Here is a 26666-nt window from a genome sequence, read left to right on the forward strand (position 1 = left end):
CCCCCCTCCGCACCAATGCACCTCCCCCCACATCTGTACACCCCCAGCTATACACTTCACACCTATGCACCCCACTTCCTCTCTAAAAAACCTTGTTTCCTATTTTTTCCGATGCCGCCCCCTGCGCGGCGCTAACCCCGCCCGCGAGGCTGCAGGCAGCCAGTCCGAGCCACGTCCGCTACGTGACAGTACGCATGCGTGAGAGGCTACCGCGCAGACGCTCGACATTGAGGTCGCCGGGAAGAGGAGGTGCGCATGCGTACGAAGGGTCCGTCAGGCTGAGCTGGGGGCTCCGCCTTCCGGGCACCGTGCTCGCGCTCTGGGGAGAGGGAGCGCGCGCACGCGCCTCTCCCCCCCACCCCGCAAACGCCCTGGGTGCTGCGCCCCTCCCCCACGAAACTTGGAAGCTCGGTGAGCCGCGTGCGGCCTGGAGCCGGTTGCGGGGGGGCTCCTGGGGGTGGGGAGCAAGGGCCTGCGGGGGGGCTCCTGGGGGCAGGGCCTACGGGGGGGGGGCAAGGGCCTGCGGGGGGACTCCTGGGGGTGGGGAGCGGGGGGGCAAGGGCCTGTGGGGGGCTCCTGGGGGCAGGGCCTGCGGGGGGGCTCCTGGGGGTGGGGAGCGGGGGGGGCAAGGGCCTGCGGGGGGGCTCCTGGGGATGGGGAGCGGGGGGGGGCAAGGGCCTGCGGGGGGGCTTCTGGGGGTGGGGAGCGGGGTGGTCTATGGGGCGGGGTGGTTGGGTTCCCAGGGATGAGCTACTGGCATGGTGTGAGGGTTCCTGGGGGGCGGGGTGATCCTTGGAGAGAGTGGGGCTTTTTGTTGAGGGTGGTTGGCAATGCTCTCCAAGCCACTGTTTGTTATCTGGATCCCTTGAGTGGACATGTGCCCTCAGCCAGGCTATTTTTTTCTCCATCCTGTGCAGTTACTGTTTGTTTGTTGTAGTGTTGCTGCTGACTTTGGTTATCAACTTCTGTTGTTAGCAGAAAGAGCATTGAATTATTTGGGGGGATGAGCACTCCCTGAAGAAATACCTAGACTTTGCAAACAGATCTAACTATGTCCATCCTTCTTTCCCAGGGCTCTTTGGGGCGGTTAGAGGGTGATGGTGAGTGCCATTTGAGGAGTTTGTTTTGTTATATGTTAGTAGGTGTATATTGTTATAGTCTCTGTGGTTTGCATTTGAGCATTTTATTTGTTTTGGTTGCGTTTTATCAATGGTTGATGTTATATTTTGTAAGTGCTTTGAGCCTGGAATAGGCCACGAAATCTAAATAAATTTGGAAAACACTTTTGAAAATAAATGAGGGTGATCTGGAAGAATGATGTAACTCTGCGTCTTATAGTAGCTGGTGTAGAGTATCATGAATGTAATATTTTTAATAGGGAATGGTAGGTCAGGCATTGAATCTGCTGTGTAAATGGTCTTTTGGGCAGTGGGAGCAAGGACTGCTGAGATTTATTCCAGACTCTGCCACTGGATTTTAGGCAAGTCCCTTAACCTCTTTGCCTCAGTTTCTCTCTGTATTGTAGAACTATTTAGTAGGGGGGAGGGATAGCTCAGTGGTTTGAGCATTGGCCTGCTAAACCCAGGGTTGTGAGTTCAATCCTTGAGGAGGCCACTTAGGGATCTGGGGCAAAATCAGTACTTGGTCCTGCTAGTGAAGGCAGGGGACTGGATTCAATGACCTCTCAAGGTCCCTTTCAGTTCTATGAGATAGGTATATCTCCATATATTTATTTATTTAACTAGTATGACTTCCCATACCTCATAGAATTTATAGAGCATATTTTATAAACCCCATTGAAATGCTAGTTGACAATATTGGATTATAATTGTCTTTATTGGCAATGTAGTTGACTGTTCTCCAATTTATGATGAATTCACATGGTTTAACCAGATTATTTATAAGGCTAAAAGCCCTAGAACTTGTGTTTTTAATATTAAAAAAGTAAACATGTATTCCCATTTTTCTACTCTTATTGATTAAAGTTCAATCTCTTGTTTTATTCACAGATCAGGTACATTTGAGACGACTTCAGTTCACATACTTTAAATCCGCTTCTCTAATGTTCTTAATCCTTGGCTAGAGTGTCCACGCATTCTGGAGGCAAGAGGTAATTCCTCCTCTGAACCAATTTAGTTCTGAAAAGGGACTCATCCCCTCTGATATATTGAACCAAACTGCACTAAAGCTTGGAATAGAAATGAGATTTCAAAATTAATTATGTTCAGTATTCCAGTGGCTGAACATGAATCAGGATTCACATGTAGGGCAAATTAATGAATGGCTTAATGTTTGTTGTTTGGGCAAGCCTGATGCTGCTGAGTAGTTGGCCCTTTGTAGATGGTGTATTGAAGTCACAACCACAGAAGCAAAGTCATGAATTCTTTAATGTTATAATGCTACTTATTGTGGCATGTTTCGCATGGTGGCAGAGAGCTCAAGAGTGGAGGCATGAGAGTAATGTTTAACTCACTTGTAAGAAAGCTTCAGGCTGCTATGGAAAATAAAGGGAGTATATTTGCAGGTCTCGCATCTGGTCAGAGCCATGAAGTATCTTTGCAGACCTGTAGCCTGAGGTCTGGTTTGCTCAGCAGGCAACACCCTCTAATTCCAGTAGCTCTTTCTTCATGATTGTTTATACGCTTGTCATCTATCCCCTTGTCTTGGGTTTTTCTATTTCTTGTAGTTTGCATTACTCTACTTACAGGTTTCACCCTCTTCAGAATCCTGGGTTGTGAGGCTTCTGAGCATTCACCATAAACCATGTTGTAAGAGTGTTTCATCCCAAATATTGCAGCAATGATGTAGTGCATAAGACTCAAAGTGAAACTGACCAGGCCAGTCTTTATTATTAAATTTTAGTGACAGGCAAAATATAAATTGCATATATAGTGAAAAGTAAATTATTAAGAATGCAAACAATTGGTAGTGTTGTAAGTGGAACAGGTAAGAAAAATTTAAAACTATGGTTATTAATCAGCAAATGTCCATTTCTGTTTCCCTAGTGTTCTTTATATATACTCTGTGTATGTTTGTGTGCAGGCGTGTCACCTGAAAGAGTGATAGTCCCTAGTACTTCTATCAGATCTGCATTGTCTATTTCACTGTTTAGTAAATTCAGATGGCACAATTACACAATTCTGTGGAACTTGAATGGATTCTGTTAAAACAATTTCTTCATCAAATTGTACCTTCTAAAAAGCTAAGACACCTTCAGTTGTATCTGAGAATTTTGGACTTTGTTGTTGGCAAGTTTATGCCAGCAGATAATAGTTTCTTTTGTTCAGGGACTGAGAGTACAGTAAAGAATGGATTCTCTGGACCACATGCTGACAGACCCATTGGAGCTGGGACCATGTGGGGAGGGAAATGGCACACGGATCATGGAGGACTGCATGCTAGGAGCAACAAGAGTTAGCCTGCCAGAGGACCTCCTAGAGGATGTAAGTAATAATAAGAGCATTTTCCATTTCCAGAGTGTTTGACAAACATAACTACTTACCTCACAAGGAGGTTGTGGGTATTATTCTCACTGTTTCACAGAGGAAAGTCAGAGCAGTTGTGGGGTGCGGGAAAAGAGGGGTAACATCCCCGGATGCCCCAGGCCCTGCTGAAAAAAGGTGGGTTTTGAAATCCGCTTAAACTAACCAGATTGAGTCAACACAATTGGAACTCTCCCTTCGCCTGACACCTGTATAGAGACAGTTTTAACAGCTAGCAGTTGAGTTACCTTGTTGTGTTGTAGCCTGGGCTCCCTCCTAGATGACAACATAGCTAGCTAAACATGATTTTTAAAGGTGCTGAGTGGTGTTTCATGTCACGTTAGCCAAATCTATTTTAAAAGCCCCCCTTTTTTTTCTAGTCTGTTCCTTATCTAGTAAACGTAGTGACTCTCAATCTCTTCTCAGATCTAATATTAGAACATCTTTCTGTTACTTTTATACCTCCTGATCTCTCTCTCCATCTGCTATGGGTCCTCATGACTGGAATCCTTTAATATGTTCGCCTTTCAGTGCTTTAGACTACCGCTTTCCACAGTGTCTTGTGACTTTTATTTAACTCTGGAAAGCCTTGAGGGATAAAGATTTGTTAAAGATTCTGGAAGGCATTTTGCTTCATTCTTGTCTTTGTCTCCTTTAGCCTGAGATCTTTTTTGAAGTTGTCAGCCTATCTACATGGCAGGAGGTGCTGACAGACTCACAGCGAGACCACCTAAAAAAGTTCCTGCCCCATTTCCCGGAAAACAACCCTGAGCACCAGAACAAGCTCATCCCAGCTCTGTTCAGCGGAGAGAACTTCCGCTTTGGAAACCCACTGCACATTGCCCAGAAACTCTTCCGGGGTCAGTGTTCGCTCATTCTGCTTTTAACATTTTTTTTTTTTTTATTGAATGTATATCTGTGAAAGGTGCCAGGTTGATAGCGAAGGAGACTGAAGCTCTGTTTATTCATGGACTTGGTACAACACCGACCTGTTTGCCGAGACTGTCAACAAGGTATCAACCAGTGCCAGCTGTGCCTTTTTTGTGATGTGTACACTTGTCTGCTGAGATCTCCAGATTTATTTCTCAGAGGACACTGTAATGTGGCAAGAACTCTTGGTCATCTGACCTAGAACAGCAAAGCTCCAGATCTTGTCACTCCTCTGAGAATTGTAATCTCTTTGATATTATACTTAATTTTTCAACAGGTCGTGGCTGCTGTAGCATCTGGATTATTTCTGTAGAGAAAATAAACTGCAAACTTTTAAAAAGGCTTTAATCTCAGCTTGCAGCGAAGGGAAGTCAAAAGAGTTTTTATTCTTTTCTACAGATGGGCACTTCAATCCTGAAGTTGTGAAATACCGCCAGCTCTGTTTCAAGTCCCAATACAAACGCTACCTGAACTCCCAGCAGCAGTACTTCTACCGACTCCTCAAGCAGATCCTTGCTTCCCGCAATGTAAGTTCTTGCAGGGTGCAGTGAGTTACTTGATGCATTACATGAAGAACATGGTTTAACTTTGTCTGTTGAAGGATTCGGTGGTGTTCATGTAGCCACTATTCCCTGCTGGAATGTTTTATTAAATACTGCAGTTGTTGTGATTTTAGGCTTGGTTGGTCCCTAAATGTAAAGTTGCTGAAAGGATTCTGGATGCTCACCCAGATATTTGACAAGTATCTATCTTACCCTGAACCTTCACAGATTCCTCACTCTTCTATGTAACACCTTTTTTTTTTTTCCTGAGGACATCATTGTTTTATAAACAATTTATAGATTCCACGGTCAGAAGGGACCATTGTGATCATCTAGTCTGACCTCCTGTATAACACAGGCCATAGAACTACCCCCAAAATAATGCTTAGAGTATATCTTTTGGAAAACATCCAGTCTTAAAATATCCAGTGATGCAGCATGACTCTTGGTAAGTTCTTCCAGTGGTAGTTACCCACTCTTACAAATTTCCAGCTTATTTCCAGTCTGAATTGGTTTAGGTTCAACCTCCAGCCAGTAGTTTGTTATATCTTCTCTGTTAGACTGAAGAGCCCATTGTTAAATATTTGTTCCCCATGCAGATATGTATAGAGTGTAATCAAGTCACCCTTTAACCTTTTTTTCGCTAAGCTGAATAGATTGAGCTTTGAGTCTAGCACTAGAGAGATGTTTTCTAATCCTTTAATCATTCTCGTGACTCTTCTCTGAACCTTCTCCAGTTTATCAACCTTCTTGGATTGTGGGCCCCAGAACTGGACCTCGTATTCCAGCAGCGGTTGCACCAAGGCCAAATATAGAGACCAATTATATTTAGCACTCAGCCTTTCTCCCCTCTCTCTCCCGCTCCTTCCATCCCAGCAAAATAAATATCGTCATTTTATGCATTGGCAAAGTGATGGTCAAGTGACTTCCCCAACATCATGTTGTTCAGTGGCAACGTTGGGAATAGAACCAGGGAGTTCGGACTCCCTGGGCTAGTCAATTCCCAATGCTGACTTCTTGTCACCTGAGATAGCAAACCACTAGTACTGATTCCAAGTATTTTGCTCTAACCATTAGTCTGCATTCCATTTTCGTTACGGCACTGGTATCTTGGCTTTTAAATGGATCTGACTAGGAGTGCAGTGAAGTGTTGTTTGAGGTTATTTTTTAATATAACAATGTTTTCATCAAGTTGGTTACCTTCATGAAAAAATACTATCGTATTAAACATTAGATACTGTTTCTCTTCAGATTGTATAAATCTTTCGCCTTCTTTTAAAGCTGGCTGCACGTGTTGTTTGAAGGCTAATTGGACCGTTTTTTTCCTGCTGAGATTGAGTTCAGTGTCCAGTTTCTTTTGTAACTGGTCCTAAAAACCTAAACTTATCCACGTAGATGTTACTGATGCCATACCCTTTAGTAGGGGAAACCCAGAACCTGAACTTGAGTCTCTTGGTAGGTAAGGAAAAAGGAACTGACTTCCAAATAAACCATTTATTTGTAATGACGTCGCCACTTCTGCTGTTAGTCAATAGCCTCACCTTTCTTAGGCAGTCCGTAATTAACTACGTGACTCCTGGACCTTTAATCTGAGGATCTCAAAGCGTTTTACAGACACCAATTAAACTTCACTATCTCTTGAAGAAGCAGTCCTTGGAAGCTGCAGTTTGAGTCAAACTAGACAGTTCAGTGGAGGTACTGTGGTAAGGAGTAGGGAGAGTTTCTTGCCGCTGGCAGGTAGAGCAGGTCTGGACTCATGAAGGGCCACTCCTACCCTGCTCTACTGGGAAGATTGCTCGGTCTGTGCTCCTGAAGCAACTTGCCTGTCCCTCAGGCCAGGAATCAGAGAGAGGAGATGTCACAACAGCAATTTAGGCTGGAGGCATATAATTACTGGGCTACATGCCATGATGGTGGCTTCTGGCTAAGGTTAGATAGTCAGGGAGACTGAAGTGTTCCACCTATTGAGTGGGAGGAGGAGCTCTTACATTGAGGATGGGAATGGTAGCTGGGAGGTGGGGTTTTCATGTGGGACAAATATCTCTTCTTTGTTATCCTAAGGGTTAAACTACTTTTTCCTTTTTCTTTTGAAGGATATTTTCCTCACCTGTTTATTTAAAGCCAGTGTTCCAAATCTGTGTTAAGCTTCATGGGGTGCAAACCTCTTCAGGTGCTCTTCCGAACAATGACTAGCCTGTACTTGACAAAATGGATCATATAGAATGAGACTAAGGGATAATGAGAATGGAAAGCGATGCAGGAATACAATCAGTTATTAGACTTCCCCTTTATTAAGTACTGGCATACTTTTTGGGATTCCCTGCATACTAAATACTAGAATGCTGTTAGTTAGCTTATAAAGAACTGAGTAGGTGATACCAGCAACCATGTAATGATGATATGTTATAATTTTTAAACTAATTAAATTGACCTGTAGGTGGGTATAAGTTACTCCTTCCCCACAAAGCTGGACTCTGCATCCCAGAGTCTTCCCTGTGTTGTAGATGTCTGTCTCTTTACTTCAGCACCTGCTCGATCTGGCTAGGAAAGGTGGCCCTGATCTGACCCTTAAGAAAAAATACCCATCCCCTCCATGTGGCCCAGAAGAACGGGATAGACGGACACATCAGCGCTACCTGAAGGTCCTGAGGGAGGTGAAGGAGGAATGTGGAGACACCACCTTATCCTCTGATGAAGAAGGTAATGTAGCCAGTGTGTTCCCGGAATAGCATGAGAGATTGGGGTGTGGGCTGGGCTGGAAAGCCCTCTGCAGATACTGGCACAGTTGAAAGCCTCCTTTGGCCTTGATGCCAGAACTGGACATAGTGACTTTCCCAATTTCCTAGGAATTTTACTTTTTATTGAAGAATAATAAATCCTTCCTCAATATCTTTCTGACATAAACTTGCCTTACACAGTGCAATGGATGGCTCAGGGAACTGATGGATAACTGATAATACAGACTTCCAACTCTGGGTTCCTGGTTCCAGTCCTGTCCAAGATGGTAGTAATCAATGGTTACCACCTTCTGACACACTTTACGCCTAGGTGGTGGTTCAGAGTCAGGTTCCTAGTGGATAGGAGTGCACATCACGGAAACAATCACCTTTATTTACTCTTAAAGTTCATATGTTTTCTTTCCCTGACAGTCTTTTGTGTGTTTGTGCAGGTTGGGAAGTGGGTGGACCATGGTTCTCCTGCTTGTCCTGGGGTAGATACTCAGACTGTTTATTTGCAGGTGGAATCAATAACACCTTATTTTTTTCAGAGCTCTACACAAAATTTTATTAATAATGCTTCACAATACTGCTGTTAAGGAGATAAGAATCATTATCCCCATTTATAGATAGGGAAATGGAAGTATTCATGCAAAGATGAAGTGACTTGGACAAAACCATGCACAGCATCCATATCAGTGTTGGGATTAGCACTGAGACTCAACTACCAGACTAACTATTAAACCACTGTTCCTCTAATTCAGGTCTGCTTTTCATGGCTGTTTAAATAACCTGTCCAGTTGGTGGAAGAGAAGCTGCCAGGGAAGTGAGGGCATGGGGAGAGTGTCTTTTTGACAGAAAAGTAGCTATTGGATTCATGTTTCATTGGCATGGCTCCTTTGAACCCTGGGGATAGAATTAATTGGCTATTTGGGCAGCATTTCCTGTAGAAATAAAATTGAATTTACAACTTTCTGTTTTCTCAGATCTAAGTTCCTGGCTTCCAAATTCTCCAGCACATTGCCCAAGTCCAGCTCTTCCCCTCAGAGTGATCCCCACATTGTCAACTCTGGATATGAAAACAGCAGGTGAGAACTGAGCGAAGGCACAAGTGAAGTAGTGAGGAGGTGCTTGGAGCTACTTAGGCCATGTCTACCCTACCACGTATGTTGGCAAAACTTATGTCACTCAAAGATGTGAAACATGCTCTCCTCCACACCTCTCCCCGAGTGACATAAGTTTTGCCAGTGTAAATGGTAGTGTTCACAGCAGTATGTCAACAGGAGAGCTCTCTCCCGTCGGCTTAGAGCGGCTACACGAGAGATCTTACAGTGATGCAGCTGCATCAGTACAGCTGTGCTGCGGTAAGCTCTCTAGTATAGACATAGCGTTATTCAGGAAGGGTGATTTCCTCCAGCCCCTTCTGAAAAGTCAAGTACTGAAAGTCAAGGACGTCATGAATGTGATCTTTTGTAATGCTTCACTTTCTTCTTGATCCAGGAGGTCTCTAGATATACTCCTTCCGGTTCCCTCCTTTCTGTGGAGGCAAGCTAATATTTTAACACACAGCCATCCTTCCTCTCTGTTGTTGTGATGTGTTTGTTCATCATTGTTCACTCTCTAATGGATAAAGCAGTACCCCATAATGCAAGTTGAACAATATTACTATATATCAAGGGAGCTAATCTTAGGGTTGTCTAGTCAAATCTGCACACTCCTCTTACACACTACTCCCAAGAAAACCACCAAGAAAAGCTGGATAAGAAAGTGTTGTGGTGGCTTTTCATGATCTGGTCTGGTTGGGTCACAGACTGAATTTCAAGCTGTCAAGTAGCATTTAGCTATTAAAACTTGAAGATTGTTGAAGGCGGGGATGGATGAGGAAAAGGTATGTTAAATTACTGTAATAACAGACTGACAGGGAATTCTGGTAATAGTTTTTCTTGGATTTATTTCATTCCAGATAAACTTGATTTTGGGGAGAATGACCTGAAGGTGATGCTGAAGAAGCATCATGAGAAACGGAAACGTCAGCCTGTAAGACACCTAGGAAACATGGGGCTGGGGATTACCTCTGTTTGTTTTTTAGCTTGTCCATCAGCTGTAAGGTATAGTGCAGTTATGGCTGGTAAAATTATTGTAATTTCTTAGGGCCCCTTCTCATACAGCCCCTCTACTTTCCATCTGTCATATCTGCCTTTTCCCCACAATGAAAAGTTTTTACCTCTTTCAGCCCTGCAAAGTCAAAACAGCTATGGGGAGACCCAAGTGAAGTGCTATTCTTCCTCATGCATCCTCAGCAAAATTGTCAGCTAGATTGTGGCTTTGGAATCTTTGAGGACGGAAGAAATAAAATTCATCTTGGTTTCCAAATCCCAGAATGTTGGGGAGTTATGGCTTTGCAGGCATGGTCCCTGAAAGTTCCAGGATTGAGATGCCAGGAGTTAAATGTTTGAGTTCTGAACTGCAGTTTGATTTGGGATCCTAGGGAGAGAATACATCTGGAACTCATAAGGGCTTTGTCACTTGTCAAAGCATAACCACAATTTAACCTTTATCATGCCCTACAGTTAAGTCTACATGGATATTTACCTTTTGTCTTTTATGCTGACATCTACAGAGGTCTCCTAGAACTCACCAGTGATGTGTTATGGGGAGACTAAATGTTGTTTGTGGACTATATGCCATGCTTGTATGAACTATATCAGGAGTAGGCAACCTATGGTACGTGTGCCAAAGGCGGCACGCGAGCTGATTTTCAGTGGCACTCTCACTGCCCGGGTCCTGGCCACCGGTCCAGGGGGCTCTGCATTTTAATTTACTTTTAAATGAAGCTTCTTAAACATTTTAAAAACCTTATTTACTTTACATACAACAATAGTTTAGTTATATAGTATAGACTTATAGAAAGAGACCTTCTAAAAACGTTAAAATGTATTACTGGCACGCAAAACCTTAAATTAGAGTGAATAAACGAAGACTTGGCACACCACTTCTGAAAGGTTGCCGACCCCTGAACTATATCATAATTATATGACGGGGTGAATATGGAGGTTCCAGGGGGCTGCTTTGAGGTACAGAGTGCCACAAGGGTTAAGTAGTTTCCTCGGTTCACCTTCAGTAAGTTGAGTTTCTGTAGGCAATCCACAGATAAGTTCTCTGCCATGGCCTCTTCGTTAATTTAACACCCTGTCTTTTTTCTCCGGTGCCTCTTTCCCCTATCCCTCTTTGTCCTGTGTAGGACCACCCTGACCTAGTGACAGGGGACCTGACTCTCGATGATATCATGACCCGTGTGAATGCTGGCCGGAAGGGCTCCTTGGCAGGTCAGTGACTTGGGTGCAGTGTTGTCATGGGAATGTGCCCCTTGGGCTTTCTGTTGCTGCAGCTCTACAGAGGGAAAGAGAGTGGTTGGTTGTCCATCAACTTACAGTACAGTTTGTCTGTTACCAATAAACAGCTCAGAATATTAGCAAAAATAAACATAGCTATAGATTTGGGTCTGGAAAAAATTTCCTTTGTGGAAATAACCCCAATTTAATGATTACTTGGTAGGCTATTGGATCTAAATAGTGTAGACACAGGAGATTATGTGCACAAGAAAAGCTGAGGGTAAGTGCAATATGTGGCGTGTTAGTATCTAGGTCAGTGGTTCCCAAACGGGGGTTCATGAACCCCTGGGGGTTCACGAAATGTTACAGGGGGTTCTCCGGGTGAAAATTCCCTACTGGCGGACAGAGCTGTCCCTAGGAACCCCGGGCAGCACAGGGCCAGCAGCCCGGAGCCCCTGGACTTCCGAGAGCTAAGCAGATCAAAGCAAGCATATCTATCACACTGAGGAGATTTCAACTTCAAGACTCCTTATAAGAAATGGAAAGGGAGGTGGATATTTTTTGCTGTTTTTAAAATTATTATGAAGAACAAGTTTAAGCTTTGTTGTAACATCCATTGTTTGCCTGGACTGCTCAAGCCCTGAATGCTTGTGTAGAAGGAATGATTTGAGTTGGCTTCTTAAATACCTTCATGCTGTTTCACATCTGATACTCCTTGATAAAACATAGGAGCCTTGTCTTATAACAGGCTTATTCAAAGTGCTACAAGCTACGAAAGTGAGATCTTGGAAGAGTGTTGCCATTTTCATAATGTAATAAAAATACTGTAATGATAAATAATAATTATTAGTGTGTAATAAGCATGTCATAAAAACAAATTTTATATTTCCAAGATCAATGCTTTTATATTTTATACTCAGGGTAAAGGAGAAAATCCCTTGAAATATTCGTTTTTAGGAGGGGGTTCGTGAGACTTGACATTTTAGTGAAAGGGGTTCACAGGTTGTTAAAGTTTGGGAACCACTGAACTAGGTAAATACACCAGTCCTCCCAATCTCAGATGTCCCCTATCTTTTAAACACGCCTTTCCCCAACTAAAGAGTTTCTCTAGTCAAGAGCATTGCACTGAAAGGAAGAGAGGGGGATTTCCTGTGGAATCTCCCTACAAATAATGCAGAAGATTGAATAAGTGCCCGTGGCAATGACTGCTTATCTTGCAGCAGTTTTGGGCGAGCTGCTGTTATATGGGGATATGTGTAATATTATACAAACACCTATAAAGATATAAAAATAGTCACTTGTTCCAAAAAGTTAATCTCGATTCCAGTGGAATAATTTGATGGTAGAATTAAATGCATGTTAAATACATTTCCAAATACATAATTGAGTATCTAGTTCATTTCTGATCCCTAATGTTATACACTGAAATGTTTCACTGAGATTTGTTCTGTCTCCTTTTATCCAAAGCCTTGTTTGACCTTGCCATCATGAAGAAGAAGGTGAAAGAAAAGGAAGAAAAGAAGAAAAAAAAGTTAAAGGTGATTAAATCCGAGGTGGAAGATTTGGCCGACTCCTTTAGCAACGCTGATGGAATCCCCCCAATATCACAGGACCCATCCCCCATTGCTCTGTCAGCTGTTAAAGAAGAGTAAGTGGTTTCCAGAAAGTGAATAGAGGGGTGTGTGGGTGTGAAAGAGAGTGAGTGAGGCTATATCTATACTACAAGCTAAGGACATGATTTCCAGCTCACAAACACACACTCGTATTAGCTCATTGAGAGCTAGCATGAGTATAAATAGTAGTATAGCCACGATAGCATGAGCAGCGAAAGCAGTGGCATGGGTAAGCCATGCTGAGCACAAACCCACCTGAATCACCTGTATGTATTTGCATGACTAAGCTATTGCAGCTAAACTACTTTTTATACTCTCGCTAGCTCTCAACAAGCTAGTATCGGTAGGCACGCTGGGAATCCCATGTGTAGGTCATAGTGGAGATGTAGCTCCAGATCAGGGAAGGTGCCTGCACCCACCAATAACTTTTTAAAAGGCATCTGCTGTGTTTAGCTTTCATCCAGACTGCACCCCACTGAGTGTGGTGCAGCATGTGCATTAGAGCTAATGGCCTTCCCTCAGAATCAGTCCTCCCTGTTTCAAGCTATTTTATATAACTACAATTGTTAAGCAAAAATGGATAAATGGGGTGGAAATAATCCCTTATTTTATCAGAAACGCCAAAATAATCCCCATAGCACCTCGTTCTGGGAAGAAATGGGATGGGAAAGCATAGACCATGGTTTGAAAATGTGCCTCCTGCTGTGTGTGCAGTTCTTAAGGACCCCACCAGCAGGCCCAGTATAATCAAGTCAGGAATCCCAGTTACAACATGATTAAAAGTTGCATTGGAGATAGGGCACTGTGAAAATTTAAGTTCATTTGGTGCTTGGAACCTTACACCTGAGATACAGAGTCCATTTGGTAAACTGAACCAGGAGCATTCTTTAATACAACTAGTCACAAAGCTTCTCAAGTCAAATGATGGTGGGGTTCAGTGGATTGACTGAGGTGCATTGGCAAAGCTCCGTACAGTTTCCAGAGCTGGAGTAGATGCGCTGTAGCTCGGGACAGAGGTTCATTGGCAGAGCTATGGAATAACCTTTGCCTGTACCGTGTCTGGCTCTAACCCATGCTTAGCAGCTCTTCACTCTTTCATCATTATTGGGGGAAAGTGACAGCTGTCTCCTTTGGTTACGAGCCTTTCCCCCCATATAAGTTTGGGGGGAACCATAAAGGAGGCTGCTTGCCTCTACTCCATGCAGCTTGTGGTGCATAAGCTTATGTAATTATATAGCATTGATCCTCATTTCTGTGTGTATGTGAAATGCTGGTAAAATGTTACTAAATCCAAATTATTTAACATTTTGTGTTTTTCTTCATTCAAAGACCTCTTGAAGAGATCAAGCCATGCCTTGGAGTAAATGAAATCTCTTCCAGCTTCTTCTCTCTCCTTCTGGAGATCCTCCTTCTAGAAGGACCTGCTAGTCTCTCTGTGGTAAGGATCTACTAGTTGATAAGTCTTTGTAGAAGTCTTTCTAGACTCAGCAAAATTAGGGGATTTTGTGCTAGTTACACGTCAGTGATTCCACCCGAATCAAATGAACAAGCCTTTAGATACCCTTCTTGGTTTTAAACATGTGTTTCATAAACTCAGGGGAAGTGAACTTTTGCATCATTCATAATAAATTTGAACCCATCTGACTGTAGAACTTCTCTCTCCCTTTCTTCCTGTTCATATATTAACTACAGATGGGGGGGGAGCAACTTGTTTTTCACATATGCAGCCTTCATTCACATTGGTGCAAGAGCTTTCTCCTCTGCAGCTTCTGTTGTCTGACATATCCTCCTCCTTTGTGTGTCTCTCTTTACAATTCAGCTGGTCACATCTTTTTCTTTCTTGACTACCCTTTCTTTCTCTCTGCTGTATATTCTATTAATTCTATATAGTAAACCTTTAGAGCTTGTATGAAAGACACTATAAATGCATCTTGTTTTCTTTTTCAGCTTGAGGATAAAGTTCTGGATTGGCAGTCTTCCCCTGCAAGCACTCTGAATAGCTGGTTCTCCTTTGCCTCTAACTGGTCAGAACTGGTTTTACCTGCTCTGCAGTATCTGACAGGTGACAGCAGAGGTAAAACTCCCTTATTCAAACTCCAGTACAAACAAAATTATTATTTTTAATCTGTGCTGGTCTGTATTTTAACCCCAGTCAGCAATTAATTCACAAAAGCACTGAGTCATTGCCAGTGTTGCTTGCACCTCTGATAGGGGTTCTGCAGCATAGTTCAGTGTTGTTGCAGTTGTTTTGTAACCTGTTACCACAGTGCTTGGGACCCAGCTTGGTTCCTGATCTCTTTATAAACTTTGTATGTTGAACTGAGTGCTGGTGAAAGGAGCCTGAAAGAGCCCTGGGAACTGAAGTTCTCTGATTATCCACAGAACAGGTACGACCTGGGTAGTGGCAGTGCAGGCTTCTTCCATTATCAGCCCTGCATTAAGACCCCAACACTGGGGGCACAAAGAGTTCAGTCTCCATGGCTCATTTGGTCCCTGGCTCCTTAGCTGAGGCTTCTAAAAGGGGAGCAGTTAGTATTTGTGAGGATGGTCTTTGCAATGTGGATTTTTCACTGGGAACTGGGCTGATGTTTCCCAAATTCATTTCATGTTGGCCAAAGAGCAGCCACTTATGGTCACTTCTGGCCTCTTTCATTCTGAATAGGATTCAGACTGGCAATCTATAAGTGAAAGGCTCAGTATTCTGTTCTGATCTATTGAGGTTTCCACTGCCACCCTGACCTGCTTCATCAACTCCATATTTAGAGATGTAGTGACTTAATCTGTTAGAGTGCTTTATTTTTCATCATGAGACTAACTGCAGCTTGAAAGACAGTAGTAAAAGTTTGCATGTGTGCCTTTGTAAGGCATCTGTGGAACATGGACATGAAATGCCTTTGTCTCTTCCATTGCAGATGTTCCTTCCAGCTTTTCTCCCTTTGTTGAATTCAAGGAAAAAACTCAGCAGTGGAAATTGCTTGGTAGGTAACTTGTTTCATACCATGTTTTCTCCGGGTGTTTCCTTCCCAATTGGCTGCAGCTTTGAGAAATGAGAAGAGCAGCAATTTCAGTAGTCAGCTACTCTCTCTACTGTTAGCTATGGCAAGGCATCTATAACCCGCAAGCCTTACGAGAAGGAAATCTTGTCTGTGCCACCAGTAAAGACTCAATGATACACATGGGACAGCTATGTAGAGTAATTGGCCAGAGGGGATGGAGCATCTTTCTTTGTGTTGTTGACCTTCACTTCCATCCTTCAAGCGTGACTAAAACATTTTTCATGTTTGCACTTCCATAGTGCCTTCCTCCCAAAGATCTCAACATATTCTGTAGACATTAATTAAGCTCCTCAATCCTCTGTGAGGCAGGTCAGTGTTACAGATGGGGGAACTGAGGCATAGCTTGATAGACGCTTGCCCAGGGTGTCAGTAAGTAAATGGCAGAGCCAAGAATAGGGTCCAGACCTCTTGCCTTCTAGTTCTGTGCTCTAGCCACCAGGCAAAACTTCCTGTCCTTAACCACAGTGATTCTTGCTCATATTCACAGGCTTAAACCGATTGTGAGCTTTGGACTCAGGAAGGTACTCCTGCACTCCCTTCAGAATTTTGGCGTGGGAATTTTCTGCTCAGGGATTGGGGGACTGGGTTTCACTTTCCTGGGGTTCACTTGGAGCACTGAGAGAGGATCATCTGTCAGTATCAGATGCACTTATCCCACACAATCTTGCTTGCCATTGCTGAAGTTTGGGGAGTTGGATCTTGACTGTTATTGTCTTCCTTCACTATACTGCTGTACCCACCTATGGGATACCTAGGGCTTCCTGAACAGCCTGTGTGTATTTAACTCTGGCGTAATCATGGTATGTATGGAGAGTGACTTATCTGTAAGTGGAAGTTGCTCTGGAGCTGAATGTATGCAGAGTGGGGGAGGTGGTGGGAACTGATCAGGATGCACAGGTAGGAGGGTGCTGGCTCCATAAAGAATAAAAGAACATCTCCTAAACATTTTTTTCTTCTTGGACTTTTTGTACCAGGCTCTTCCCAAGACCACGAGAAGGAACTGGTAGCGCTCTTCCAGCTCTGGTTGGAGACCAAAGATCAGACGTTTTTCAAGGTGAGGCAATCTCTCCTTTCATAGCACAGATACCTGCGGGGTTGTAGCACAGATAATAGCAGATATCACAGGCCGACATTTCTCTTTGTTTCTTGACAGGAAAATGAAGACAGCTCAGACGCCACCATACCGATTCCCCGGGTGTAAGTATTTAGCAATGAGGCAGCCTGAAAGCCCAGGCCTGTGATGCCTACTAAAGCTGTGGGGTTCAGTCACCAGGCCTCTGGGCCTGAACCGCTGCTTCTGGAGCAGCCGTCACCACATACTGTCCTTCCTCTTGGTAAAGCTTCTGTAAGGGCCACTTAGTCAAGATCTTTGCTGATGACTTTACTAATGACATAAACAGACCTTTATCAGTAAGTCTTGCAGCGCCGGTACAGCACCAGGAGCATGAGCTGGATTCTGTGCTCCTTTTGTGCATTTCTGACCATAGAATCTTCACTACAGACCACATCTGGGTTTTCAGATCTCAGGTGTAGTTTGTTGTCCTGGCCAAATTCCTACTCTGGCAATTTAGTTTCTTCCTCCTTAAATTCCCCCTACCATTTCAGTTAGGTGGGAAATCCTTCTTTGCTTCTTGTCGTAGATTTCTCGGTAGTCTGAGTGTGCTTTGTTAGACAGACGCTACATTCCATCCTAGCAGTAGCAGCATTTTGATGGTCCCTGTATTACGGATCCTGTGCATTTCTGTAGCACCTCTTCCCTCGTTGTCTCAGAGCTCTACGTATTTTAAGAAATCTACCTCACGGGGAGGTTGTGAGACAAGTACAAATACTGATGCGTAAATGGGGGTGCAGAGAGGTGACGTGACTTTTCCCACAGTCCAGATAGGATTTCACTGGCAGAGCTGGGGATAGGACCCAAGACTCCTGACTCCCAGAACCCTGCTCTAACCTTTAGATGACGCTGCTTTTCTGTGGATACAATCTGAAGAATGCTTTGAGATCCTTAAAGATGAAAGGCTCTGTATTAATGTAGGTTCATTCAGAATCTGTTCCTCCTGTGTGAGACACATTTGCAGGTAGGCTGTGTGTGGCTAGTCCTGCTTGATATCCTTTGGACCTGCAGTTTGACTGTAGTCACTGAGGGCTGACACTAATCTTTGTTTCAGAAGGACTGACTACGTGGTCCGTCCCAGCACTGGGGAGGAGAAACGTGTTTTCCAGGAGCAGGTGAGGGGAGAAATCCACCCTTGTTTCAACGTGCATGTGCTTAAAAGTCATCTGGCAAGTAGGATAATTTAGAACAGGAGTCCGATACCTTCTGCAAACCACTTACAGTGAAAACGAGAACAATTGTAATAAATCTGTGCTGCCTTCATGCGGGCTTCACAGCTGCTGGCTTAAAGCATGTTGCGTTGAGAATTGAGCCCAACACTTTCAGTTCTACATACACTAGTGCTTCCCACTTGGGATAAAGGAGAGAATATATTCAAATCAGTAATATTAAGGCTTGCATCCATGTTGCAGCTTCCCACAACTTGAGGGTCACCTAATCGGTACTCTTGAGCAGGTCTGATTCCATCCACCTGCAGGCAGTGAAGCATGGTTGCACACACCAGGAAATATTCAGTGTAGAAGATGTTTGTAGTAGATGTTGGTTTCAATGCATCTTACAGGCTGGCAGTCCATGTAAGGGCCTGTGCATTAGGAGAATTTCTCTTCACCTCTTCCATATGTAGGCTTCATATTCAGCTTGTGTTCAGCAGTGTGATGTGTATGCAGCAGGTCACTTTGCCACTTAAGGTGTGGTAGAATGGTGGGGTACATTTGCATGAGAATCCTCGCCACCTGGATGTAATATGGTTTCTGTCACCTGTACTGACTCCGTTCACTAAACAGGAAATAAGCTGGTGGAATTCACCTTTCATGTTTGGAATCTCTAAATGATTTAACACTTGTGTAGTTGCTTAATATTTTGCCACACTTCACATTCCTCCCCCCCTTGACTCTAACTGGTTGTTAGATTAGCCAATTTAAACACAACACATTTCATTTGTATTAAAAATAATCCTTTGTGTAAGAGATGTTATATTAAATTAGGACCCAAGGGCACCAGTTGTCAGATGCTTCAGTGAGAGGCTTAAAACCCCCTAGTGCACTTCATAGTGCATGGTATTGAATCATGGGAGATAGTCCTTCCTGACCTGACTGGTACTGCCTCACACCCTGAAGGGTGAAATGACTATCATTCTTCATGCAAGTTATAGTGCAGATGCTCTGCTCTTTAGATACATGGCTAATCGTCAAATGTGCTAAGACCTTTTCCTTCACCATATACCTCCTGCTGAGCTGTATCGTCTCCCATCTCCCCACATCCAGGAGCGCTACCGTTACAGCCAGCCCCACAAGGCCTTCACCTTCCGCATGCATGGCTTTGAGTCAGTGGTTGGTCCCGTGAAGGGAGTGTTTGACAAGGAGACCTCGCTGAACAAAGCCCGGGAGCATTCGCTACTGCGATCCGACAGGCCTGCATATGTCACCATCTTGTCTCTTGGTAAGGTGGCAGTGTCCTCTGCAATACAGCTTTTTTTTTTTAAAAAAAATATTTCATACAAATTGCCTCACGGGGCTTTAAACAGCAAAATCTTAGCAGGAGGAATGGGGAATTGGGTGACATAAGCAAGGAAAAAACATGTTTCAAATGAGGAGCTGATAAGGAGCTTGGAGAGATTCAGGGAGGCTGTTCCACATGGCAGGAACAGCAGAAGAGAAGATTTTTTTTTTTTACAGTTGAGAAAGAGACCGGAAATGGGGAGGAAAGCAGAGAAGGAGAGAGATGAGGTCCTTGAGGCTGGTTGGAACAAACCATGGAAGGTTTGGAAATGGGGAAGAGGTATTTTGGGCTGGATCCTGATATAAAGGGGCCCCAGGGGAATTGTTGGGTGAAGTGGAGTGAGGTGTATGAGAAGGTGGGTGTCAGCATTCTGCACATGCTGGACTCAGGCAGTACAGAATAGGGGCTGCAGTAGCCAAAGTGAGAGAAGTTGATGGAAAGATGTGGAATGGTGGTGAATCCAACTTTGTTCTAGAAAGCTGGCTCTTGTCATATGCTCCCATGGATAACATTTTTGACAGTGTTTCTGTTCTACATTTTTACGCTCAGTGAAGAAAGGGATATGGATCCGTTACAGATCAGTTCTTAGTTTTGGAAAGAGCCTGTTAGGAACTATGAGCCATGGGGATTTAACTCATGCCTGAATGCGCTATGGTACTGCCTCTTCATGAAGCGGAGTGTTAAGTCTTCTGGCAGAAGGCCTGAAGGCTTAGTCCACAGTACAGGCAGAGATAGCCATGACTCATAGCTGCCCCTCCCTGTAATTACAGTTTGAAGACAATCTTTAGCAGTTGTGGGTTTCTATTGCTGAAACAATCTCTATTGATTTACGAGGGAAGTTTCAAGCAGGAGCAAATGTTAGTGCAGAAGGTATTTTGCTTTAAACCATTATAGAAGAGTACATGCAGATTAGGTACAGCTCTTGGGCTCCGGGTTGCCAGATTGGCCCTCTGTATGCAAAGTTTGGGTGCTGAAGTTGAGTGGCAGAGCCAGAATTTGCACCCCTGAGTTAGTCCCTCCAGCCCACAGGGGTTGAAGATGCTGCATTTTGCACTGGAGCTGCCCTTTGCCATCTATGCAGTATCAGTATAGTGGGTTCTGGGAAGATATCCATGGGAAGCTCTCCTCAGTCAAAGGAAAGAGCCAATGATGGGGAGCCTGTGAATAAGATGGAGAAACAAAACAAGAAGATATAAATTGAAGGGCTTGAAGACAACTGCCTAGATTTGCAGCTGGAGCCCTGACTAAGCCTTGTTTTCCTGTTATCTCAGTTCGTGATGCTGCGGCCCGCCTTCCTAATGGAGAGGGTACACGTGCTGAAATCTGTGAGCTGCTTAAAGATTCCCAGTTCCTGGCTCCCGATGTCACCAGTGCCCAAGTAAGTTGGATGACAATAGTCCATATAGGGATGGTTGCCATTTCTAAGCCTCAGAAACCACCATCCCTTCCTAAAAAATCCACTGATGAAGATAGGCACTATTTGGTGATGGACATAAGGCCCGGTTCCTTGTGGCTCATGGAGGTGGAAATGGGAGCTGTATACCATTTCATTGGGCTGCTACAGCACCCGCACTCCCTTTGGGCTTTGGATGGCCAAAATACAGCTAGCAGGCCAAATGTGGCCCACAGAGTTCATCCTGTTCTCATCTTTGCTACAGAGCTGAAGGTCTCAGCAATGTGAAGCTTCATCTTGATCTGAGTAGACAAACAGCAGCATAGGCTGGAACCTGTATTCTCCAAAAGCTGCACCTCCTTGTTCAAATGAGGTTCGCTAATAATCACTTCCATTTTTATGCCAGATAGGTTCAGCCTTTAAATTCCTGGTCATTTGTGAACATGCCCATTGGTTGGGCAAAGTTTGGGCACGTTTAGTTTACTGTGAGTTCTGTTTTTCAGGTTAATACAGTTGTGAGCGGTGCCCTGGACCGGCTACACTATGAGAAAGATCCCTGTGTGAAATACGATATCGGACGCAAACTGTGGATATACCTGCACCGGGACAGGAGTGAAGAGGAGTTTGGTAGGTGCTTGCTGTAGGGAGCCGTGAAGCATCTGGATTGGACTTGTTTGTGACACTTTAAAGTTCTGTTTAAAATCTCTAGATGAATATTTGAAAGAGTTGGTGTCAGGTTAAAAATGTCCTGGCCTGTTAATACAGCACGAGGGAAGCAGTGGCTCTGAAAACGATTTGGAGGTTGTGGCGGATAATCAGCTGAAAGTGAGCTTCCCAATGTCATGCCCCAGCCAGAAGAGCTAATGGGATCCTGGGCTGCATAAACCGGGGAATCTTGAGTAGGAGCAGAGAGGTTATTTTACCTCTGTATTGGTCACTGGTGTGACCACTTCTAGAATACTGTGGCCAGTTCTGGTATCCGCAGTTCAAGAAGGATGTTGATGATTTGGGGAGGGTTCAAAGGAGAGCCGTGAGAATGATTAAAGGGTTAGAAAATAAGTTTGATAATGATAAGACTCAAGAAACTCAATCTACTTAGCTTAACAAAGCAAAGGAATAAATATGTAATAACAGGCTCTTCAATCTAGCAAAGAAAGGTATAATGCAACCCTTTGGTTGATAGTTGAAGCTAGATAAATTCAGAATGGAAATATGGCACAGATTTTTAACAGTGGAATAATTGGAACATTTTACCCAGGGTCGTGGGTGGATTCTCCATCCCTGACAATTTTTAAATCAAGATCAGATGTTTTTCTAAAAGATCTGCTCTAGGTATTATTTTGGGGCAGTTCTATGGCCTGTGTTATACAAGAGGTTAGACTAGTTGATCACAGTGATCCCTTCTGGCCTTGGAATCTATGAAATACCTCTTACATTATTAGAAATTAGAAAATGTTAAAAATCTAATTTTCATTTTTCGTGCTGTTTATTATTTGCTCATCTTGGGTAATGAAATGAGTATAGTCGGTTTCACTTCCCTTTCTAGTCAGTTTCTGGTGTTTGACACCACACCATTAGCTGTTGAGCACTGATCAACAGAATAATATATCAAGTTGAAAGACTTGAATGTTTGTCCAGAAAAGTAGTGATCCATGTGCAAGAAATGTATACAGGTGTACATACAGCTGTAGTAGATGCATGTGCAATTATCTTTGTGTTTTTGTGCACATTTTTTTCACATGGATTTCCATCATCGTGGCCAAACTTTCAGGTCTTTCAGTCTGATTTATTTTTTGTTGATTGGCAACTGACAACTTTTGATGTGGTGTCTCTCAAGACCAATCTAAAGTTGGTGAATGGCCATTCAAGTCTGCTGCCTCAGTTTTTCTTTATTCGGGGATTGTCCCCCAATTGTTCCTGTCTGCAGAACGGATTCACCAAGCTCAAGCTGCTGCAGCAAAGGCCAAGAAAGCCCTCCAGCAGAAACCGAAACCTCCAGCCAAGATAGTAAGTTGCTTTGTGCAAGTGTGTGGTACAAAGAATACAGGGGATAGGATGGCTTTGGGAGTGGAACACTGAACTTTTCAGCTTGAGGCTATTGGTTCAAATTCAGTCCATATTGATAGGTCTTCAAATCATTACCATCTGTTGGAGTTACATTCACACATACAGAATGAATTGATGAGTCTCAGTCCAGTTCCCAGTGGACAATTGTCCATGCTACAAAATCCGCACCACAGTTGGTGCTAATAGTCATCGGTGGTGGTGGGCTCAGCAGAGAGGCCAATGAAATGGAATTATACATCCTTCCCTACGTTGAGGCTCATTGGCAGGATGGTGTGTGTGACGCTTGTCCTGCCATTGTCCGTGCTGTACTTGAGCTCTGGTTAAATAGAGGACTTCATTCTCCAGGGCTTCCACTCCAGCATTTTTGATTAGCACTAAATAATTTTTGATCAAAATTATTTCCAGTTAGCAAACTAGCCAGTTGGCAGCGGGAGATATGAGATTGTTAGGTCTGTCTGACATAGTGGAAATAGGAGACGAAGAAATCTGCATACATCCACCACTACTGAAATGCAGTCACCCCTGAAAGCACCAGTAGCCAAACAGCTGCAGTCACCCTGTGCCACATTGGGAAGGGAGGAGAATCATTAGCCTCTAACCCCAAGGTCCTGCTTTTGTGGAAGGTGCTTTAAGGGCTCATTTACGTCCGCACAGAGAAAAGTGCCTCCATTTTTAAGGTCTCACCCACGATATCCCTGCGCAATGAACTACTGCGCTTGTTTCCATAAGGACCCTCACTCCAGTTGTGCTTTTGTTGCAGAAGTCTAGTAGCAAGGAGAGTTCAGTGAAAGTGTTCCCCAGCAGCACTTCAGAGCCAAGCCAGCTGAGCCTCAGTGACTCCAGCATGCCACCAACCCCTGTAACTCCAGTGACGCCCACCACACCGGCCTTGCCGGCGACACCCATTTCACCTCCTCCAGTCTCTGTGGTTAGCAAGACTGTTCCAAGTGTTGGACCGGAGCCAGCTAAGCCAAGCCAAAGGTAATGCTTCCCCTGCGCTCCTTTGTGTTCCAGTATCAGCAGAGAACAAGTTCAATGCATGAACTGTGGGCACTGTTGGTCTCTCTTGTTGTCTTTCTTTATAGCTTCATTAACCCACTGACTTTCCATTTCTCCATAGCGTTCTCTTGGTGTCATCTCCTCCCATGCCCCAGCTTGGGACACTGCTCTCCACAGGTCAGAGTGCACAGACGCAGGCTGGGCCACAGACGCCTCCAACCAGGGTGGTAAGCCATACCGCCGCCTCCTCGGGACTCCCGCAGGTCCGAGTGGTCACTGCGCAGTCCAGCCTCCCACCTGTGTCTCAGCAAACCCCAGTGGTAACGCAGCAGCAGCAACCTGCATCGGTGCCTCAGATCCGTGCTACAGCCACACAAACAAAAGTACCACCGCAGGTGAGAATAGCCATGTAGAAATGGTGAGCCGGCTCTCAAGTACTTTTCACCCTGATAGATCCCGTAGCACTCTGGAGATGATATATACAAATCACTCACCAACTGCTAATAAGCAATCTCATCTGAGGTGAAGCACACCAGCCATGCTAGACCAGCACCTCTGCATAACAGTCTTAGTATTATTTATCACTCACTTATACGGCACCATAAATTTACATAGAAGTTTACAAACATAAAAGACCCAAAGCACTTACAGTCTAAGACAGACAAGCCAAATGAAGGAAAGAATAGAGCAGAAGTTCAGGAAAGGTGGCAGGTGGAGACAACATTGGGAGGAGAAGGCTTCCTGGAAGAAGTGGGTTTTAAGGAGGGATTTAAGAGGCACTTAGAAGAGGGGAAACTGTTTCAGGGCTAAGAGGCAGCAGAGTACAGAGAGAACAAAACTGGGAATGGGAAAATATGGAGGGAAGTGATAGGTGAGAAGAAAAAGCAGAAGACACAAGATTGTGTAGGGACCTGGAGTTAACATGTGAGACCCTTGTGTTTAGTGCAGTAAGTGGCTTCCTGTCTGTTAGGGGATTCAGATTAAATATGACTGATATGCTCAGTGACAGGAGGGGAAAGTGAGGTTAGCAGCAATGTTTGGTTTAGACTGGAGGTTGCAGAAAGGAGAAATAGGGAGGCCAGAAAGGAGATGGTTACAGTGATGAATGATGGCTAAGCTCTTTTGGGCAGCAGACAGTCGTCTTGTTCTGTTTGTGCAGCACCTAGCACGATAGGGCTCTGATTCCTGGCTGGGGCTGCTAGGTGCTGCTGCAATACAAATTATTACTAAGTGGTGAAGTAAAGAAATGACAAAACCTTTAGCAGTGGAGACTGTAGGCAAAGGGAAGACTTTCATTATAATGAAGTGGTAATGGAGCTTAGCAAAGGAACTGGAAATAGGGGGAGAAGGAGAGAGAGGAATCACTGATAATAAGGTTGAGCCTAGGAGGCAGAAGGTAGTGGAGTATCAATGAAGGTAGTGAATGGGAGTGGATCAGGAGGGAGGATGTTCAATTCAATTCTGCAGAAGATGAGAGTGTGGCAGGATGTCCATGAGCAAATGTCAGGGGAGAGCAGAAGATGTTGGTCTGGACAGAAGGGCGTGCATCTGGGGACAGGGTACATAGAAGAGAACACCTCTGAAGTTATGGGGTCAGGTTTTTTGGTGGGCAACATTAACTATACCTGGTTTGAATTTGGCTAGGTCAGCAGGGTTGACGCTTTTTCTTGTGAAAAGAGCCACGTGATTTTTTTACCACGTGATCAGGGCCCTTAGAAGGATGGATTAACCTACTCAGAAGTTGCCCAAGGAAAAACTGACACTGAAACAAGCCACTGCCTGCACCCAATCCCCAACCTTGGAGTATGGGCACCAACCTGTTTCGATGAGGTGAAACTGTTGTTGTAGGTACAAATTTGTGGTCCAATAAACTTGACAGCACACACCTTTGCCAATAAGGGTTTGGGGTAGCTGTGTTTCCCGGCCTTAAAGAACAGTTTCAAGGAGGGACATGACAAGTGGAGGCATATGATTCAGGGCAGGGAGAAGGGTCCCAGGCCTCTTGGACAGTGTGCCGGCAAGTGGCAGAAGGGCACAATGGGGACGTGAATGTCTTGCCTGTGACCATGCGTCTTTTGCCTTCACTTTTTACATTAGGCTGTTATGACCATACCAGTGAAAGCCCAAACCAGTCCAGTGCAGGTGCAACGGCCAGGAGCATCTGTGACAGGACAGGCAGGTATCGCTGTGACAGCACTCTCTGCGGCGTCCAGTCCCACTGCAAAGCCAGTAACCAGCTCTCCAGGCAGCTCTGCACCATCCTCCTCCTCTTCCACCACTGTCATCCAGAACGTAGCTGGCCAGAATATCCTTAAGCAGGTGAGAGGCACAAATGGGGAGCTGGACTGTGACTCACTCTTCTATTCCTTGTGGCTTAACAGAGCGCTTAGGTGTCCAGATGTGAAAGGCTCGTGGAAAACGACAGCAAGTCCGTTACTGCTGGAAGGTTTTGTTGCCCGTGCAGGTTCAGGCAGTTGAAGGCTTGCTGTATTTGGACCATGTTTTCAAATTCCAGTGTGTGCAGTTGGTCACGCTGCAAGTGTAAATGTGGGATGTGCGTGTGTGGAACATGCAGACACCAAATGGACATTTTTGACCTCTTTGGTTACCAGCCCGGTAGGCTTGGATATTTCTTCCCCAAGCTTGACTGAAAGGGAGCTAGTATCTATCGTCCCTCAATCTCTTGTGTGGTGTGTGAGGGGAGGAAAGAGGTGCCAGCTAATGAGTCATCGACACCATTTCCAGCAGCACAATGCTCTCTAGAACCTTTGTTGGAGAATTGGTTCAATTCTGATGGGGAAGAGGTAAAAAGAGCAGCATCTGCTGAGTAATATCAGCCTGTTGGGAAGTTTTGTTTGTGTCCGGCTGCGTCTCGGGCCATTTCCTCACTGGGTGTAACATGATTGTACCTCTTTGGTCTTCCAG

The 26666-nt window shown here is 44.4% G+C and overlaps 1 protein-coding gene across 1 annotated transcript in view; it reads left to right on the forward strand.

Annotated features, from left to right (window-relative positions):
* The first annotated feature begins 232 nt into the window (after nt 1-232).
* The window catches only part of NFRKB (nuclear factor related to kappaB binding protein), a 34891-nt gene continuing 8457 nt past the window's right edge, over nt 233-26666 (forward strand). The window contains exons 1-24 of the mRNA XM_065417081.1: nt 233-411; nt 1073-1100; nt 2010-2110; nt 3288-3443; nt 4141-4342; nt 4812-4939; nt 7480-7654; nt 8658-8759; nt 9635-9708; nt 10913-10997; nt 12471-12651; nt 13946-14054; nt 14564-14690; nt 15529-15594; nt 16647-16726; nt 16826-16869; nt 17838-17898; nt 19048-19222; nt 20554-20660; nt 21179-21302; nt 22603-22682; nt 23503-23723; nt 23863-24136; nt 25839-26060. Coding sequence (XP_065273153.1) covers nt 3309-3443; nt 4141-4342; nt 4812-4939; nt 7480-7654; nt 8658-8759; nt 9635-9708; nt 10913-10997; nt 12471-12651; nt 13946-14054; nt 14564-14690; nt 15529-15594; nt 16647-16726; nt 16826-16869; nt 17838-17898; nt 19048-19222; nt 20554-20660; nt 21179-21302; nt 22603-22682; nt 23503-23723; nt 23863-24136; nt 25839-26060 — 2772 coding nt within the window. The 5' untranslated portion in view covers nt 233-411; nt 1073-1100; nt 2010-2110; nt 3288-3308. The remainder of the gene's footprint in view (nt 412-1072; nt 1101-2009; nt 2111-3287; nt 3444-4140; nt 4343-4811; nt 4940-7479; nt 7655-8657; nt 8760-9634; nt 9709-10912; nt 10998-12470; nt 12652-13945; nt 14055-14563; nt 14691-15528; nt 15595-16646; nt 16727-16825; nt 16870-17837; nt 17899-19047; nt 19223-20553; nt 20661-21178; nt 21303-22602; nt 22683-23502; nt 23724-23862; nt 24137-25838; nt 26061-26666) is intronic.

The sequence above is a fragment of the Emys orbicularis genome, chromosome 15 (genome assembly GCF_028017835.1).
Source record: "Emys orbicularis isolate rEmyOrb1 chromosome 15, rEmyOrb1.hap1, whole genome shotgun sequence".
Classification (NCBI taxonomy): Eukaryota; Metazoa; Chordata; order Testudines; family Emydidae; genus Emys; species Emys orbicularis.